The 20,077-nt window shown below is 41.0% G+C and overlaps 1 protein-coding gene across 1 annotated transcript in view; it reads left to right on the top strand.

Moving 5' to 3' along the window:
- PDS5B (PDS5 cohesin associated factor B) overlaps positions 1 to 20,077 on the top strand; it is an 890,287-nt gene that overhangs the window by 360,153 nt on the left and 510,057 nt on the right. The window contains exons 10-11 of the mRNA XM_053708457.1: positions 15,912 to 16,006; positions 16,371 to 16,516. Of these exons, the coding sequence (XP_053564432.1) occupies positions 15,912 to 16,006; positions 16,371 to 16,516 (241 nt within the window). The remainder of the gene's footprint in view (positions 1 to 15,911; positions 16,007 to 16,370; positions 16,517 to 20,077) is intronic.

Genomic DNA, 20,077 nt, shown 5'->3' with positions numbered 1-20,077 from the left:
TTGAACCTATGCATTCCATGGATATTAAGCTTCTATCTTGGAAAGTTTTGTTTTTAGTAGCTATCTCTTCGGCTCGAAGAGTTTCTGAGCTATATGCTTTACAGTGTGATTCCCCTTATCTTATTTCTTTCATGTAATTAACAAGAGTCCATGAGCTAGTGACGTATGGGATATACATTCCTACCAGGAGGGGCAAAGTTTCCCAAACCTTAAAATGCCTGTAAATACACCCCTCACCACACCCACAAATCAGTTTTACAAACTTTGCCTCCAAGGGAGGTGGTGAAGTAAGTTTGTGCTAGATTCTACGTTGATATGCGCTCCGCAGCAAGTTGGAGCCCGGTTTTCCTCTCAGCGTGCAGTGAATGTCAGAGGGATGTGAAGAGAGTATTGCCTATTGAATGCAGTGATCTCCTTCTACGGGGTCTATTTCATAAGGTTCTCTGTTATCGGTCGTAGAGATTCATCTCTTACCTCCCTTTTCAGATCGACGATATACTCTTATATTTACCATTACCTCTACTGATTCTCGTTTCAGTACTGGTTTGGCTTTCTACAAACATGTAGATGAGTGTCCTGGGGTAAGTAAGTCTTATTTTCTGTGACACTCTAAGCTATGGTTGGGCACTTTATTTATAAAGTTCTAAATATATGTATTCAAACATTTATTTGTCCTGACTCAGAATGTTCAACTTTCCTTATTTTCAGACAGTCAGTTTCATATTTGGGATTATGCATTGAATTATCATATTTTTCTTACCTCAAAAATTTGACTTTTTTCCCTGTGGGCTGTTAGGCTCGCGGGGGCTGAAAATGCTTCATTTTATTGCGTCATTCTTGGCGCAGACTTTTTTGGCGCAAAAATTCTTTTCCGTTTCCGGCGTCATACGTGTCGCCGGAAGTTGCGTCATTTTTTGACGTTATTTTGCGCCAAAAATGTCGGCGTTCCGGATGTGGCGTCATTTTTGGCGCCAAAAGCATTTAGGCGTCAAATAATGTGGGCGTCTTATTTGGCGCTAAAAAATATGGGCGTCGCTTTTGTCTCCACATTATTTCAGTCTCATTTTTCATTTGCTTCTGGTTGCTAGAAGCTTGATATTTGGCATTTTTTCCCATTCCTGAAACTGTCTTATAAGGAATTTGATCTATTTTGCTTTATATGTTGTTTTTTCTCTTACATATTGCAAGATGTCTCACGTTGCATCTGAGCCAGAAGATACTACAGGAAAACCACTGCCTGCTGGATCTACCAAAGCTAAGTGTATCTGCTGTAAACTTTTGGTAGCTATTCCTCCAGCTGTTGTTTGTAATAATTGTCATGACAAACTTGTTAAAGCAGATAATATTTCCTTTAGTGATGTACCATTGCCTGTTGCAGTTCCCTCAACATCTAAGGTGCAGAATGTTCCTGATAACATAAGAGATTTTGTTTCTGAATCCATAAAGAAGGCTTTGTCTGTTATTTCTCCTTCTAGTAAACGTAAAAAGTCTTTTAAATCTTCTCTCTCTACAGATGAATTTTTAAATGAACACCATCATTCTGATTCTTTGGACTCTTCTGGTTCAGAGGATTCTATCTCAGAGATTGATGCTGATAAATCTTCATATTTATTTAAGATGGAATTTATTCGCTCTTTACTTAAAGAAGTACTAATTGCTTTAGAAATAGAGGATTCTAGTCCTCTTGATACTAATACTATACGTTTGGATAAGGTTTTTAAAGCTCCTGCGGTTATTCCAGAAGTCTTTCCTGTTCCTAATGCTATTTCTGCAGTAATTTCCAAGGAATGGGATAAATTGGGTAATTCATTTACTCCTTCTAAACGTTTTAAGCAATTATATCCTGTTCCGCCTGACAGGTTAGAATTTTGGGACAAAATCCCTAAAGTTGATGGGGCTATTTCTACCCTTGCTAAACGTACTACCATTCCTACGTCAGATGGTACCTCGTTTAAGGATCCTTTAGATAGAAAAATTGAATCTTTTCTAAGAAAAGCTTATCTATGTTCAGGTAATCTTCTTAGACCTGCTATATCATTGGCTGATGTTGCTGCAGCTTCAACTTTTTGGTTGGAAACTCTAGCGCAACAAGTATCAAATCGTGATTCTCATGATATTATTATTCTTCTCCAGCATGCTAATAATTTTATCTGTGATGCCATTTTTGATATTATTAGAGTTGATGTTAGGTTTATGTCTCTGGCTATCTTAGCCAGAAGAGCTTTATGGCTTAAGACCTGGAATGCTGATATGGCTTCTAAATCAACTCTACTTTCCATTTCTTTCCAGGGAAACAAATTATTTGGTTCTCAGTTGGATTCTATTATTTCAACTGTTACTGGTGGGAAAGGAACTTTTTTACCACAGGATAAAAAATCTAAAGGTAAAAACAGGGCTAACAATCGTTTTCGTTCCTTTCGTTTCAACAAAGAACAAAAGCCTGATCCTTCGTCCTCAGGAGCAGTTTGTTTGGAAACCATCTCCAGTCTGGAATAAATCCAAGCCTGCTAGAAAGGCAAAGCCTGCTTCTAAGTTCACATGAAGGTACGGCCCTCATTCCAGTTCAGCTGGTAGGGGGCAGGTTACGTTTTTTCAAAGAAATTTGGATCAATTCTGTTCACAATCTTTGGATTCAGAACATTGTTTCAGAAGGGTACAGAATTGGTTTCAAGATAAGACCTCCTGCAAAGAGATTTTTTCTTTCCCGTGTCCCAGTAAATCCAGTGAAAGCTCAAGCATTTCTGAATTGTGTTTCAGATCTAGAGTTGGCTGGAGTAATTATGCCAGTTCCAGTTCCGGAACAGGGGATGGGGTTTTATTCAAATCTCTTCATTGTACCAAAGAAAGAGAATTCCTTCAGACCAGTTCTGGATCTAAAATTATTGAATCGTTATGTAAGGATACCAACGTTCAAGATGGTAACTGTAAGGACTATATTGCCTTTTGTTCAGCAAGGGAATTATATGTCCACAATAGATTTACAGGATGCATATCTGCATATTCCGATTCATCCAGATCATTATCAGTTCCTGAGATTCTCTTTTCTAGACAAGCATTACCAATTTGTGGCTCTACCGTTTGGCCTTGCTACAGCTCCAAGAATTTTCACAAAGATTCTCGGTGCCCTTCTGTCTGTAATCAGAGAACAGGGTATTGTGGTATTTCCTTATTTGGACGATATCTTGGTACTTGCTCAGTCTTTACATTTAGCAGAGTCTCATACGAATCGACTTGTGTTGTTTCTTCAAGATCATGGTTGGAGGATCAATTTACCAAAAAGTTCTTTGATTCCTCAAACAAGGGTAACCTTTCTGGGTTTCCAGATAGATTCAGTGTCCATGACTCTGTCTTTAACAGACAAGAGACGTCTAAAATTGATTACAGCTTGTCGAAACCTTCAGTCTCAATCATTCCCTTCGGTAGCCTTATGCATGGAAATTCTAGGTCTTATGACTGCTGCATCGGACGCGATCCCCTTTGCTCGTTTTCACATGCGACCTCTTCAGCTCTGTATGCTGAACCAATGGTGCAGGGATTACACGAAGATATATCAGTTAATATCTTTAAAACCGATTGTTCGACACTCTCTAACGTGGTGGACAGATCACCTTCGTTTAATTCAGGGGGCTTCTTTTGTTCTTCCGACCTGGACTGTAATTTCAACAGATGCAAGTCTCACAGGTTGGGGAGCTGTGTGGGGATCTCTGACAGCACAAGGAGTTTGGGAATCTCAGGAGGTGAGATTACCGATCAATATCTTGGAACTCCGTGCAATTTTCAGAGCTCTTCAGTTTTGGCCTCTTCTGAAGAGAGAATCGTTCATTTGTTTTCAGACAGACAATGTCACAACTGTGGCATACATCAATCATCAAGGAGGGACTCACAGTCCTCTGGCTATGAAAGAAGTATCTCGAATTTTGGTTTGGGCGGAATCCAGCTCCTGTCTAATCTCTGCGGTTCATATCCCAGGTGTAGACAATTGGGAAGCGGATTATCTCAGTCGCCAAACGTTGCATCCGGGCGAATGGTCTCTTCACCCAGAGGTATTTCTTCAGATTGTTCAAATGTGGGGGCTCCCAGAGATAGATCTGATGGCCTCTCAGCTAAACAAGAAACTTCCCAGGTATCTGTTCAGATCCCGGGATCCTCAGGCGGAGGCAGTGGATGCATTATCACTTCCTTGGAAGTATCATCCTGCCTATATCTTTCCGCCTCTAGTTCTTCTTCCAAGAGTAATCTCCAAGATTCTGAAGGAATGCTCGTTTGTCCTGCTAATAGCTCCGGCATGGCCTCACAGGTTTTGGTATGCGGATCTTGTCCGGATGGCATCTTGCCAACCATGGGCTCTTCCGTTAAGACCAGACTTTCTGTCGCAAGGTCCTTTTTTCCATCAGGATCTGAAATCCTTAAATTTAAAGGTATGGAGATTGAACGCTTGATTCTTGGTCAAAGAGGTTTCTCTGACTCCGTGATTAATACTATGTTACAGGCTCGTAAATCTGTATCTCGAGAGATATATTATAGAGTCTGGAAGACTTATATTTCTTGGTGTCTTTCTCATCATTTTTCTTGGCATTCTTTTAGAATACCGAGAATTTTACAGTTTCTTCAGGATGGTTTAGATAAGGGTTTGTCCGCAAGTTCTTTGAAAGGACAAATCTCCGCTCTTTCTGTTCTTTTTCACAGAAAGATTGCTATTCTTCCTGATATTCATTGTTTTGTACAAGCTTTGGTTCGTATAAAACCTGTCATTAAGTCAATTTCTCCTCCTTGGAGTTTGAATTTGGTTCTGGGAGCTCTTCAAGCTCCTCCGTTTGAACCTATGTATTCATTGGACATTAAATTACTTTCTTGGAAAGTTTTGTTCCTTTTGGCCATCTCTTCTGCTAGAAGAGTTTCTGAATTATCTGCTCTTTCTTGTGAGTCTCCTTTTCTGATTTTTCATCAGGATAAGGCGGTGTTGCGAACTTCTTTTGAATTTTTACCTAAAGTTGTGAATTCCAACAACATTAGTAGAGAAATTGTGGTTCCTTCATTATGTCCTAATCCTAAGAATTCTAAGGAGAAATCGTTGCATTCTTTGGATGTTGTTAGAGCTTTGAAATATTATGTTGAAGCTACGAAATCTTTCCGTAAGACTTCTAGTCTATTTGTTATCTTTTCCGGTTCTAGGAAAGGCCAGAAAGCTTCTGCCATTTCTTTGGCATCTTGGTTGAAATCTTTAATTCATCTTGCCTATGTTGAGTCGGGTAAAATTCCGCCTCAGAGAATTACGGCTCATTCTACTAGGTCAGTGTCTACTTCCTGGGCGTTTAGGAATGAAGCTTCAGTTGACCAGATCTGCAAAGCAGCAACTTGGTCCTCTTTGCATACTTTTACTAAATTCTACCATTTTGATGTATTTTCTTCTTCTGAAGCAGTTTTTGGTAGAAAAGTTCTTCAGGCAGCGGTTTCAGTTTGAATCTTCTGCTTATGTTTTTTTGTTAAACTTTATTTTGGGTGTGGATTATTTTCAGCAGGAATTGGCTGTCTTTATTTTATCCCTCCCTCTCTAGTGACTCTTGTGTGGAAAGATCCACATCTTGGGTAGTCATTATCCCATACGTCACTAGCTCATGGACTCTTGTTAATTACATGAAAGAAAACATAATTTATGTAAGAACTTACCTGATAAATTCATTTCTTTCATATTAACAAGAGTCCATGAGGCCCACCCTTTTTTGTGGTGGTTATGATTTTTTTGTATAAAGCACAATTATTCCAATTCCTTATTTTATATGCTTCGCACTTTTTTTCTTATCACCCCACTTCTTGGCTATTCGTTAAACTGATTTGTGGGTGTGGTGAGGGGTGTATTTATAGGCATTTTAAGGTTTGGGAAACTTTGCCCCTCCTGGTAGGAATGTATATCCCATACGTCACTAGCTCATGGACTCTTGTTAATATGAAAGAAATTAATTTATCAGGTAAGTTCTTACATAAATTATGTTTTTCCATGCAGATAAGGTGGTTTTGCGTTCCAAACCTGGGTTTCTTCCTAAGGTTGTTTCTTTTAAGAATATCAATCAAGAGATTGTTGTTCCTTCACTATGTCCTAATCCTTCAAAGAAGGAACGTCTGTTGCACAATCTTGATGTGGTTCGTGCTTTAAAGTTCTACTTACAAGCAACTAAAGATTTCCGTCAAACATCTTCATTGTTTATTTACTCTGGTAAGCGGAGAGGTCAAAAGGCTACGGCTACCTCTTTCCTTTTGGATGAAAAGCATCATCCGTTTGGCTTATGAGACTGCTGGCCAACAGTCTCCTGAAAGAATTACTGCTCATTCTACTAGAGCTGTGGCTTCCACATGGCTTTTAAAAATGAGGCTTCTGTTAAACAGATTTGTAATGCGGCGACTTGGTCTTCGTTTCATACTTTTTCCAAATTTTACAAATTTGATACTTTTGCTTCTTCGGAGGCTATTTTTGTGAGAAAGGTTCTACAAGCAGTGGTGCCTTCCGTTTAAGGTCCCTGTCTTGTCCATCCCTTCATCCGTGTCCTAAAGCTTTGGTATTGGTATCCCACAAGTAAGTATGAATCCGTGGACTCGATACATCTTACAAGAGAAAACATAATTTATGCTTACCTGATAAATTTATTTCTCTTGTGATGTATCGAGTCCACGGCCCGCCCTGTTTATTAAGACAGGCATATATATATATATATATATATATATATATATATATATATATATATATATATATATATATATATATATATATATATATATATATATATTTAAACTTTGTCACCACTGCACCCTATAGGTTCTCCTTTTTCTTCCTAGCCTTCGGGCGAATGACTAAGGGGGGAGCTATATAGGCAGCTCTGCCATGGGTGCTCTCTCTTCCACTTCCTGTAGGGGAGGAGAATATCCCACAAGTAAGGATGAATCCGTGGACTCGATACATCACAAGAGAAATAAATTTATCAGGTAAGCATAAATTATGTTTTTGAGTTTGTATGTTTTTTGAGACAATTTTATCACACATTTGATTCCTTATATTCGTGGGATTTGGTGATATATTCACTTAGCGTTAAGCAGTCTTTTTCTTTCGTTTTGCAAACTTCATTGAATTAACTATACACATACATGTGTATATCACTGCCTTAAACTCTAGAATTAAAGGGTCAGCTAATTTTAGCAAGAATAATTTAACCCTATAATTCTCACTTGTCAAACCCCATTTTCCCTCATCTCTCCTTTCTTCTGTTAAGTGTGATCAGTCCACGGGTCATCATTACTTCTGGGATATTACTCCTCCCCAACAGGAAGTGCAAGAGGATTCACCCAGCAGAGCTGCATATAGCTCCTCCCCTCTACGTCACTCCCAGTCATTCTCTTGCACCCAACGACTAGATAGGATGTGTGAGAGGACTATGGTGATTATACTTAGTTTTATATCTTCAATCAAAAGTTTGTTATTTTAAAATAGCACCGAAGTGTGTTATTACCTCTCTGGCAGAGTTTGAAGAAGAATCTACCAGAGTTTTGCTATGATTTTAGCCGGAGTAGTTAAGATCATATTGCTGTTCTCGGCCATCTGAGGAGTGAGGTAAACTTCAGATCAGGGGACAGCGGGCAGATGAATCTGCATAGAGGTATGTAGCAGTTTTTATTTTCTGACAATGGAATTGATGAGAAAATCCTGCCATACCGATATAATGTCATGTATGTATACTTTACACTTCAGTATTCTGGGGAATGGTACTTCACTAGAATTACACTGTAAGAAATACATAAAGCTGTTTAATAACTAGAGATTATGTTTAACGTTTTTGCTGGAATGTAAAATCGTTTTCATTTGCTGAGGTACTGTGTGAATAAATGTTTGGGCACTATTTTTCCACTTGGCAGTTGCTTAATCTGTTTTTCTGACAGTTTCTGTTCTCCCTCACTGCTGTGTGTGAGGGGGAGGGGCCGTTTTTGGCGCTTTTTCTATGCATCAAATATTTCAGTCAGCAACTCATTGTATTCCCTGCATGATCCGGTTCATCTCTACAGAGCTCAGGGGTCTTCAAAACTTATTTTGAGGGAGGTAATTTCTCTCAGCAGAGCTGTGAGAATTATAGTTTGACTGAGATAAAAAACGTTTATTCTGTAATTTGTTTCCTGCTTTCAGAATTTGTTATCTTTGCTAATGGGATTAAACCTTTGCTAAAGTTGTGTTGTTTACAAGGATTGAGGCTATAACTGTTTCAATTTATTAATTTTCAACTGTCATAGATCTTCTGTGCTTCTTAAAGGCACAGTACATTTTAATATTATTCTAATTGAATTGTATTTCCAAGTTGCAAGTTTATTTGCTAGTGTGTTAAACATGTCTGATTCAGAGGATGATACCTGTGTCATTTGTTGCAATGCCAAAGTGGAGCCCAATAGAAATTTATGTACTAACTGTATTGATGCTACTTTAAATAAAAGTCAATCTGTACAAATTGAACAAATTTCACCAAACAACGAGGGGAGAGTTATGCCGACTAACTCGCCTCACGTGTCAGTACCTACATCTCCCGCTCAGAGGGAGGTGCGTGATATTGTAGCGCCGAGTACATCTGGGCGGCCATTACAAATCACATTACAGGATATGGCTACTGTTATGACTGAGGTTTTGGCTAAATTACCAGAACTAAGAGGTAAGCGTGATCACTCTGGGGTGAGAACAGAGTGCGCTGATAATATTAGGGCCATGTCAGACACTGCGTCACAGGTGGCAGAACATGAGGACGGAGAACTTCATTCTGTGGGTGACGGTTCTGATCCAAACAGACTGGATTCAGATATTTCAAATTTTAAATTTAAACTGGAAAACCTCCGTGTATTACTAGGGGAGGTGTTAGCGGCTCTGAATGATTGTAACACAGTTGCAATACCAGAGAAAATGTGTAGGTTGGATAAATATTTTGCGGTACCGAGGTTTTTCCTATACCTAAGAGACTTACTGAAATTGTTACTAAGGAGTGGGATAGACCCGGTGTGCCGTTCTCACCCCCTCCGATATTTAGAAAAATGTTTCCAATAGACGCCACCACAAGGGACTTATGGCAAACGGTCCCTAAGGTGGAGGGAGCAGTTTCTACCTTAGCTAAGCGTACCACTATCCCGGTGGAGGATAGCTGTGCTTTTTCAGATCCAATGGATAAAAAGTTAGAGGGTTACCTTAAGAAAATGTTTGTTCAACAAGGTTTTATATTGCAACCCCTTGCATGCATTGCGCCGATCACGGCTGCAGCGGCATTCTGGATTGAGTATCTGGAAGAGAACATTGGTTCAGCTACTCTGGACGACATTACGGACAGGCTTAGAGTCCTTAAACTAGCTAATTCATTCATTTCGGAGGCCGTAGTACATCTTACTAAACTTACGGCGAAGAATTCAGGATTCGCCGTTCAGGCGCGCAGGGCGCTGTGGCTAAAATCCTGGTCAGCTGATGTTACTTCTAAGTCTAAATTGCTTAATATACCTTTCAAAGGGCAGACCTTATTCGGGCCCGGGTTGAAAGAGATTATCGCTGACATTACAGGAGGTAAAGGCCATGCCCTGCCTCAGGACAAAGCCAAAGCCAAGACTAGACAGTCTAATTTTCGTTCCTTTCGTAATTTCAAAGCAGGAGCAGCATCAACTTCCTCTGCACCAAAACAGGAAGGAGCTGTTGCTCGCTACAGACAAGGCTGGAAACCTAACCAGTCCTGGAACAAGGGCAAGCAGACTAGGAAACCTACTGCTGCCCCTAAAACAGCATGAATTGAGGGCCCCCGATCCGGGATCGGATCTAGTGGGGGGCAGACTTTCTCTCTTCGCCCAGGCTTGGGCAAGAGATGTTCAGGATCCCTGGGCGCTAGAGATAATATCTCAGGGATACCTTCTGGACTTCAAATACTCTCCTCCAAGAGAGAGATTTCATCTGTCAAGATTGTCAACAATCCAGACAAAGAAAGAGGCGTTTCTACGCTGCGTACAAGAGCTCTTGTTAATGGGAGTAATCCATCCAGTTCCACGATCGGAACAGGGACAGGGGTTTTACTCAAATCTGTTTGTGGTTCCCAAAAAAGAGGGAACTTTCAGACCAATCCTGGACTTAAAGATCCTAAACAAATTCCTAAGAGTTCCATCGTTCAAGATGGAGACTATTCGGACAATTTTACCTATGATCCAAGAGGGTCAATACATGACCACTGTAGATTTAAAAGATGCTTACCTTCACATACCGATTCACAAAGATCATTATCGGTACCTAAGGTTTGCCTTCCTAGACAGGCATTACCAGTTTGTGGCTCTTCCATTCGGATTGGCTACAGCTCCAAGAATCTTCACAAAGGTTCTGGGTGCTCTTCTGGCGGTACTAAGACCGCGGGGAATCTCGGTAGCTCCATACCTAGACGACATTCTGATACAAGCTTCAAGCTTTCAAACTGCCAAGTCTCATACAGAGTTAGTGCTGGCATTTCTAAGGTCACATGGATGGAAGGTGAACGAAAAGAAAAGTTCACTCGTTCCACTCACAAGAGTTCCCTTCCTGGGGACTCTTATAGATTCTGTAGAAATGAAGATTTACCTGACAGAGGACAGGCTAACAAGACTTCAAAGTGCTTGCCGCACCCTTCATTCCATTCAACACCCGTCAGTGGCTCAATGCATGGAGGTAATCGGCTTAATGGTAGCGGCAATGGACATAGTACCCTTTGCACGCTTACACCTCAGACCACTGCAACTGTGCATGCTAAGTCAGTGGAATGGGGATTACTCAGACTTATCCCCTTCTCTGAATCTGGATCAAGAGACCAGAAATTCTCTTCTATGGTGGCTTTCTCGGCCACATCTGTCCAGGGGGATGCCATTCAGCAGACCAGACTGGACAATTGTAACAACAGACGCCAGCCTTCTAGGTTGGGGTGCCGTCTGGAATTCTCTGAAGGCTCAGGGACAATGGAGTCAGGAGGAGAGTCTCCTGCCAATAAACATTCTGGAATTGAGAGCAGTTCTCAATGCCCTCCTGGCTTGGCCCCAGTTGACAACTCAGGGGTTCATCAGGTTTCAGTCGGACAACATCACGACTGTAGCTTACATCAACCATCAGGGAGGGACAAGAAGCTCCCTAGCTATGATGGAAGTATCAAAGATAATTTGCTGGGCAGAGTCTCACTCTTGCCACCTGTCAGCAATCCACATCCCGGGAGTGGAGAACTGGGAGGCGGATTTCTTAAGTCGTCAGACTTTTCATCCGGGGGAGTGGGAACTTCATCCGGAGGTCTTTGCCCAAATACTTCGACGTTGGGGCAAACCAGAGATAGATCTCATGGCGTCTCGACAGAACGCCAAGCTTCCTCGTTACGGGTCCAGATCCAGGGGCAGTCCTGATAGATGCTCTGACAGCACCTTGGGACTTCAGGATGGCTTACGTGTTTCCACCCTTCCCGTTGCTTCCTCGATTGATTGCCAGAATCAAACAAGAGAGAGCATCAGTGATTCTAATAGCACCTGCGTGGCCACGCAGGACTTGGTATGCAGACCTGGTGGACATGTCATCCTGTCCACCTTGGTCTCTACCTCTGAAACAGGACCTTCTGATACAGGGTCCCTTCAAACATCAAAATCTAACTTCTCTGAAGCTGACTGCTTGGAAATTGAACGCTTGATTTTATCAAGACGTGGATTTTCTGAGTCAGTTATTGATACCTTAATACAGGCTAGGAAACCTGTTACCAGAAAGATTTACCATAAGATATGGCGTAAATACCTATATTGGTGTGAATCCAAAGGTTACTCTTGGAGTAAGGTTAGGATTCCTAGGATATTGTCTTTTCTACAAGAAGGTTTAGAAAAGGGTTTATCTGCTAGTTCATTAAAGGGACAGATCTCAGCTCTGTCCATTCTGTTACACAAACGTCTGTCAGAATTTCCTGACGTCCAGGCTTTTTGTCAGGCTTTGGCCAGAATTAAGCCTGTGTTTAAAACTGTTGCTCCACCATGGAGTTTAAACCTTGTTCTTAATGTTTTACAGGGCGTTCCGTTTGAACCCCTTCATTCCATTGATATAAAGTTGTTATCTTGGAAAGTTCTATTTTTAATGGCTATTTCCTCGGCTCGAAGAGTCTCTGAATTATCAGCCTTACATTGTGATTCTCCTTATTTGATTTTTCATTCGGATAAGGTAGTCCTGCGTACTATACCTGGGTTCTTACCTAAGGTAGTTACTAACAGAAATATCAATCAAGAGATTGTTGTTCCTTCTTTATGCCCAAATCCTTCTTCAAAGAAGGAACGTCTACTGCACAACCTGGATGTAGTCCGTGCTCTAAATTTTTACTTACAGGCAACTAAGGAATTTCGACAAACGTCTTCTCTGTTTGTCATTTACTCTGGGCAGAGGAGAGGTCAAAAAGCTTCCGCTACCTCTCTTTCTTTTTGGCTTCGTAGCATAATTCGTTTAGCTTATGAGACTGCTGGACAGCAGCCTCCTGAAAGAATTACAGCTCATTCTACTAGAGCTGTGGCTTCCACTTGGGCCTTCAAGAATGAGGCCTCTGTTGAACAGATTTGCAAGGCTGCAACTTGGTCTTCGCTTCATACTTTTTCCAAATTTTACAAATTTGACACTTTTGCTTCTTCGGAGGCTATTTTTGGGAGAAAGGTTCTTCAGGCAGTGGTTCCTTCTGTATAATGAGCCTGCCTATCCCTCCCGTCATCCGTGTACTTTTGCTTTGGTATTGGTATCCCAGAAGTAATGATGACCCGTGGACTGATCACACTTAACAGAAGAAAACATAATTTATGCTTACCTGATAAATTCCTTTCTTCTGTAGTGTGATCAGTCCACGGCCCGCCCTGTTTTTAAGGCAGGTAAATATTTTTTAATTTATACTCCAGTCACCACTTCACCCTTGGCTTTTCCTTTCTCGTTGGTCCTTGGTCGAATGACTGGGAGTGACGTAGAGGGGAGGAGCTATATGCAGCTCTGCTGGGTGAATCCTCTTGCACTTCCTGTTGGGGAGGAGTAATATCCCAGAAGTAATGATGACCCGTGGACTGATCACACTACAGAAGAAAGGAATTTATCAGGTAAGCATAAATTATGTTTTTTCTAAAACTTTAACAAATTCCTACCTGGTTCCTCGTTCAAGATTTAGACAATAAGGTTCATCCTTCCCTTAGTTCAGGAAGGACAGTTCATGACCACGATATATCTGAAGAATGCTTACCTTCTTGTTCCAATACACAAGGAACACTTCAAGGTTTGAGTTCCAGGACTAGCACTTCCAGTTTATTGCACTTCCGTTCGGTCTAGCTACTGCTCCAAGAGTTTTTACGAAGGTTCTGGGGGATCTACTGGCAGTGGCCAGAACCAGAGGTATAGCAGTAGCACCATACTATGACGATATTATGGTTCAGGCACCCTCCTGTCGTCTGGCAGAGGTCCATTTGAAGGATCTTCTTGTTCTTCGATCTCATGGATGGAAGATAAACTTAGAGTTCTCTTACTCCCAGCACCAGGGTAGAATTCCTTGGTACCGTTATAGACTCCATATCCATGATGATTTTTCTTACAGACCAGAGACGTCGCAAGCTAACTTCTGCTTGTCTTGCCCTCCAGACCTCCTTAAGGCTCTCTGTGGCTTGGTGTATGGAGGTGATTGGTCTCATGGTATTATGCATTGGACATAATTTATTTTGCCAGGTTCCATCTCAGACTTCTTCAGCTGTGCATGCTGGGACAGTGGAACAGAGACCACTCGGATCTGTCGCAACAGATTTCTCTGGACAACCAGTCGAGAGAATCGCTCTCTTGGTGGCTCTGTCCAGATCACCTGTCCCAAGGGACATCCTTCTTGAGACCATCCTGGGAGATTGTGACTACGGACTCAAGTCTATCAGGATGGGGAGCTGTTTGGGGTGCCAGGAAGGCACAGGGCCTGTGGACTCGAGAGGAATCCCTCCTCCCGATCAACATTTTGTAACTTCGAGCGATCTTCAATCCTCTGAAGATTTGACCCCTTCTGGGTTCGTCCCAGTTTATTAGATTACAATCAGACAATATATCCTCGGTAGCTTACATCAACCGTCAGAAGTGAACGAGGAACTTCCTAGCAATGAGGGAAGTATCTCGGATTCTGGAATGGGCGGAGGCCCACAACTGCTCACTGTCAGCGATCCACATTCCGGGTGTGGACAACTGGGAAGCGAATTTCCTCAGCAGACAGTCCTTTCATCCGGGAGAATGGTCTCTCCATCCCAAGGTGTTTGCGAAGATTTGCAACAGATGTTGGATACCGGAGTTAGTTCTGATGGTGTCCCGGCTCAATTCCAAGCTACCCAGATATGGGTCGCGGTCCAGGAATCCTCAGGCAGAGCTAATAGATGCATTAGCAATGCCTTGGAAGTTCAATACAATTTACAATTTTCCACAGTTACTACTTCTCCCTCGTGTGGTGGCCTGCATCAAGCAAGAACAAGCTTCAGTGATACCGATGGCGCCATCGTTGCCGCGAATGAAGTGGTTCGCGGACCTGGTGGGGATGTCCACATATCCTCCATGGAGGTTACCTTGTCGCAGGGATCTGCTGGAACAGGGTCCTTTTGTTCATCAAAATCTAGATTCTCTGTGACTGACTGCATGGAGATTGAACGCCTAGTATTTGCCAAGAGGGGTTTCTCAGAGAGAGTTGACATTCTCATTCAGACTCGTAAGCCTGTTTCTCGTCGCATCTATCATAAGGTGTGGAGAGCTTACTTGTTCTGGTGTTAAGAGCATGGTTTTGCCTGGCATAAGTTCAAGGCTGCCAGGACTCTCTCCTTTCTCCAGGAGGGTCTGGAGAAGGGCCTTTCTGCCAGTTCCCTGAGGGGACAGATTTCGGCCCTTTCTGTTTTGCTGCACAAGAGACTCGCAGAGCTCCCTGACGTGCAATCCTACATTAGATCTAAACACAGGTCTGATCCTGATCAGAGCCCTAACGCTCCACCTTGGAGTTTGAATCTGGTTCCTAAGTTTTTGCAACAGGCTCCATGTGAGCCTATGCAGTCAGTTGACATTAAATTGTTGTCCTGGAAGGTTCTTTTTCTATTGGCTATTGCGCCTGCACGCAGAGTTTCTAAAATGGTTGCGTTGCAATGTGAGCCTCCTTATCTGGTGTTCCACACTGATAAGGCTGTACTACGTACCCGCTTGGGTTTTCTTCCTAAGTTGTGTTCTAATCCTTCTTCGAAGGAAAGTTTACTTCATAATTTGGATGTGGTTCGAGCTTTTAGTTTTATCTTCAAGCTCTTTATCTTCAAGGCCTTTATGGATCAGATTTGTAAGGTGGTCACCTGATCCTCCTTACATACTTTTTAAAAATTCTACAAATTTGACGGTTTTGATTTGGCTGAAGCAGCTTTTGGGAGAGAGGTTTTACAGGCTGTGGTGCCCTCAGATTAGGGTCCGCCTTTTCTCTACCCCTCCCGTTATCATTCAGTGTCCTCTAGAGTTTGGGTATAGTTTTCTCAACAGTAAGGAATGATGCCATGGACTCTCCTCATATTAAGAAGGAAAACATAAATTATGCTTACCTGATAATTTAATTTTCTTCTGTATGAGGAGAGTCCACGGCCCCTGCTCGTATACTCCGATGGGCGGACCAAAATTTGTTTTCTCTTCCGGCACCATTTATACCCTTATATTTCTCCTACTGTTCCCTTGGCAGAATGACTAGGATATGAGGGAAGTGGTGGGAGTATTTAAGCCTTTGGCTGGGGTGTCTTTGCCTCCTCCTGGTGGCCAGGTTCAGTATTTCCCAACAGTAAGGAATGATGCCGTGGAGACTCCTCATACAGATGGAAATTATCAGGTAAGCATAATTTGTTTTTTTCATATTTTTTTTTTTTTTTAAAAACAGGTTTAATGACATACATGTGCCTATTCGCTTGGAATGTGTAAAGTTTGCTAGTCACTGCTTAATGAACCACCCTGACTTGGCAAAGGATTTAACAGGTATTATGTTTACTATAAATTTTGTTTTTGCATACATTTGCAGTTAAACTCTGTTTACCATAGCCAATGATTATATCATATGCATTTTGTTTACCGTTATGCCGTGCTGCTTAAAAATAAGAAATCTGGAATTACTTTCATAAATGATGAATTCATACTTTTACAAAAATAAATACTCTATACAATAATTAGGAACAGTAGTCTGAAAGCGCCAAGAACATATAGGTATTTCAGTAATATATGTGTGTGTATGTATGTATATGTGTGTGTATGTATGTGTATATATACAGTGTATATATGTGTGTATATAAAATATTTACTTTTTTTTAAGTAAATATGAATAACAATAGGTTTGTCTTTTTAGAATATCTAAAAGTAAGATCCCATGACCCTGAGGAAGCCATTCGGCATGATGTCATTGTGTCTATAGTTACTGCTGCTAAGAAAGATCTTCTGCTTGTCAATGATCATCTGCTTAATTTTGTTCGTGAAAGAACTTTGGATAAAAGGGTAAGTTTTTTTCAAAATTATTAATTTCTTTCATTTCATAAGGCAGGGAGAGTCCACGACTTCATTCCTTACTGTTGGGAAATAGAGCACCTGGCCAACAGGAGGAGGCAAAGTCACCACAGCCAAAGGCATAAATATCCCTCCCACTTCCCCTGTCCCCCCAGTCATTCTTTGACTTTCATCACTATAGGAGGTGGCAGAGAAGTGTCAGAAGATTTTGGATAGTCCTGTAATGGGTATGTTCCCTTCTAGAAAGGACTGGAGTTTTAAGTAATCATGTCAACCTCTCAGTGAGAGTATTGTTGAAAGTTATTCTGGAGATGCAGGGAAAGTTTTTCTGCGAACCTTTTCAGATAGTCGCTAACAACTCCTGAGCAATCGGTATTGATGAGTTTCAATGCTTGCTGTTAAACACTCAAGTCCATGTCAGAAGTGCTGCTGCAATACTGTCACTCTTGAGAGACTTTGCCTGTTCCACAGCATGAATCCTGGAGGGTAAGACCGTTTTTTATATATACACTTTAAAACGATATACAGGGTCACAGTGTGTCTCCTTTATACCTTTGATAGGATCAAGGGTTAATATCTCCTTCAGGAAGATTATTTGAACAGCTTGGGGATTTATATCTGCTTAAAGGGATACTGAAACCAAAAATTTTCTTTTGTGATTCAGATACAGCATGAAATTTTAAGCAACTTTCTAATTTACTCCTATTATCAAATTGTATTCATTCTCTTGGTATCTTTATTTGTAATGCAAGAATGTAAGTTTAGATGCCGGCCCATTTTTGGCGAACAACCTGGGTTGTCCTTGCTGATTGGTGGATAAATTCATCCACCAATAAAAGTGCTGTCCAGAGTTCTGAACCATAAAAAAAAAAGCTTAGATGCCTTTTTGAAATAAAGTTAGCAAGAAAACGAAGAAAAATTGATAATAGGAGTAAATTAGAAAGTTGCTTAAAATTGCATGCTCTATCTGAATCGCAAAATAAAAAGTTTGGGTTCAGTGTCCCTTTAATGTGAGTTTTTTTTGGACTCATAGACTGTTTTTTGGCTTGGAACAAACAGGTTTCACTTTTGTTTTTGAAGTGTTGCGCAGCTCATTAAAGCTTAGGGCCCTTTTTCATAACAGTGGAAGGCCTGCCTTAAGCGCCTCGTGACCGGGTGCGGTCTCTTTCATTTCCTAAGATCCTGCTGCAGACGACATTCCTGAGGAGAGCGTGTTCATTGTTAGCTTTCTGCGTCTAGCATGTGGTGAGTGCCCCAGCCATTGGGAATATTAAGGTGCCCTTTTTTAAATAAAGATTCTTTCATGTAATTAGCAAGAGTCCATGAGCTAGTGACGTATGGGATATACATTCCTACCAGGAGGGGCAAAGTTTCCCAAACCTTAAAATGCCTATAAATACACCCCTCACCACACCCACAAATCAGTTTTACAAACTTTGCCTCCTATGGAGGTGGTGAAGTAAGTTTGTGCTAGATTCTACGTTGATATGCGCTCCGCAGCAGGTTGGAGCCCGGTTTTCCTCTCAGCGTGCAGTGAATGTCAGAGGGATGTGAGGAGAGTATTGCCTAATTGAATGCAATGATCTCCTTCTACGGGGTCTATTTCATAGGTTCTCTGTTATCGGTCGTAGAGATTCATCTCTTACCTCCCTTTTCAGATCGACGATATACTCTTATATATATACCATTACCTCTGCTGATTTTCGTTTCAGTACTGGTTTGGCTTTCTACAACATGTAGATGAGTGTCCTGGGGTAAGTAAGTCTTATTTTCTGTGACACTCTAAGCTATGGTTGGGCACTTTGTTTATAAAGTTCTAAATATATGTATTCAAACATTTATTTGCCTTGACTCAGGATGTTCAACATTCCTTATTTTCAGACAGTCGGTTTCATATTTGGGATAATGCATTTGAATCAATCATTTTTTCTTACCTTAAAAAATTTGACTTTTTTCCTGTGGGCTGTTAGGCTCGCGGGGGCTGAAAATGCTTCATTTTATTGCGTCATTCTTGGCGCAGACTTTTTTGGCGCAAATTTTTTTTTTCTGTTTCCGGCGTCATACGTGTCGCCGGAAGTTGCGTCATTTTTTGACGTTCTTTTGCGTCAAAAGTGTCGGCGTTCCGGATGTGGCATCATTTTTGGCGCCAAAAGCATTTAGGCACCAAATAATGTGGGCGTCTTATTTGGCGCTAAAAAAATATGGGCGTCACTTTTGTCTCAACATTATTTAAGTCTCATTATTTATTGCTTCTGGTTGCTAGAAGCTTGTTCACTGGCATTTTTTTCCCATTCCTGAAACTGTCATTTAAGGAATTTGATCAATTTTGCTTTATGTTGTTTTTTCTATTACATATTGCAAGATGTTCCACGTTGCAACTGAGTCAGAAGATACTTCAGGAAAATCGCTGCCCGGTGCTGGAGCTACCAAAGCTAAGTGTATCACTTTTGGTATCTGTTCCTTCAGCTGTTGTTTGTATTAAATGTCATGACAAACTTGTTAATGCAGATAAAATTTCCTTTAGTACTGTTATATTACCTGTTGCTGTTCCGTCAACATCTAATACTCAGAGTGTTCCTGATAACATGAGATTTTGTTTCTAAATCCATTAAGAAGGCTATGTCTGTTATTTCTCCTTCTAGTATACATAAAAGTCTTTTAAAACTTCTCTTTTTTCAGATGAATTTTTAAAATGAACATCATCATTCTGATACTGATAATGGTTCTTCTGGTTCAGAGGTTTCTGTCTCAGAGGTTGATGCTGATAAATCTTTGTATTTGTTCAAGATGGAATTTATTCGTTCTTTATTTAAAGAAGTATTAATTGCATTAGAAATAGAGGATTCTGGTCCTCTTGATACTAAAACTAAACGTTTAAATAAGGTTTCTCCAACATTGGTGTGTCCGGTCCACGGTGTCATCCATTACTTGTGGGATATTCTCCTCCCCCACAGGGAAAGGCAAGGAGAGCACACAGCAAGAGCTGTCCATATAGTCCCTCCCAGGCTCCGCCCCCCCAGTCATTCTCCTTGCCGCTCTGAACAAGTAGCATCTCCTCGGGGATGGTGAGGAGTTTGTGGTGTTTAGTTGTAGTTTTTTATTCTTCTATCAAGAGTTTATTTTAAAATAGTGCTGGTATGTACTATTTACTCTGAAACAGAAAGAGATGAAGATTTCTGTTTGTGAGAGGATTATGATTTTAGCAGACAGTAACTAAAATCGTTTGCTGTTTCCACATAGGACTGTTGAGATGAAGTAACTTCAGTTGGGGGAAACAGTTAGCAGACTTTTCTGCTTAAGGTATGACTAGCCATATTTCTAACAAGACCATGTAATGCTGGAAGGCTGTCATTTCCCCTCATGGGGACCGGTAAGCCATTTTCTTAGTCAAGCAAACAGAATAAAGGGCTTAATATGGGCTATAAACTGGTAGACACTTTTAGGGGCTAAATCGATTGCTTTATTTAAGTATTATATGCAGTTTGAAGTTGTATTTCACACTTTTATAACATTGGGGAACGTTTTTAGCACCAGGCACTTGTTAAGACACCT

Source organism: Bombina bombina, chromosome 3 (genome assembly GCF_027579735.1).
Source record: "Bombina bombina isolate aBomBom1 chromosome 3, aBomBom1.pri, whole genome shotgun sequence".
NCBI classification, from domain to species: domain Eukaryota; kingdom Metazoa; phylum Chordata; class Amphibia; order Anura; family Bombinatoridae; genus Bombina; species Bombina bombina.
This window is presented reverse-complemented; position numbering and strand designations above follow the sequence as displayed.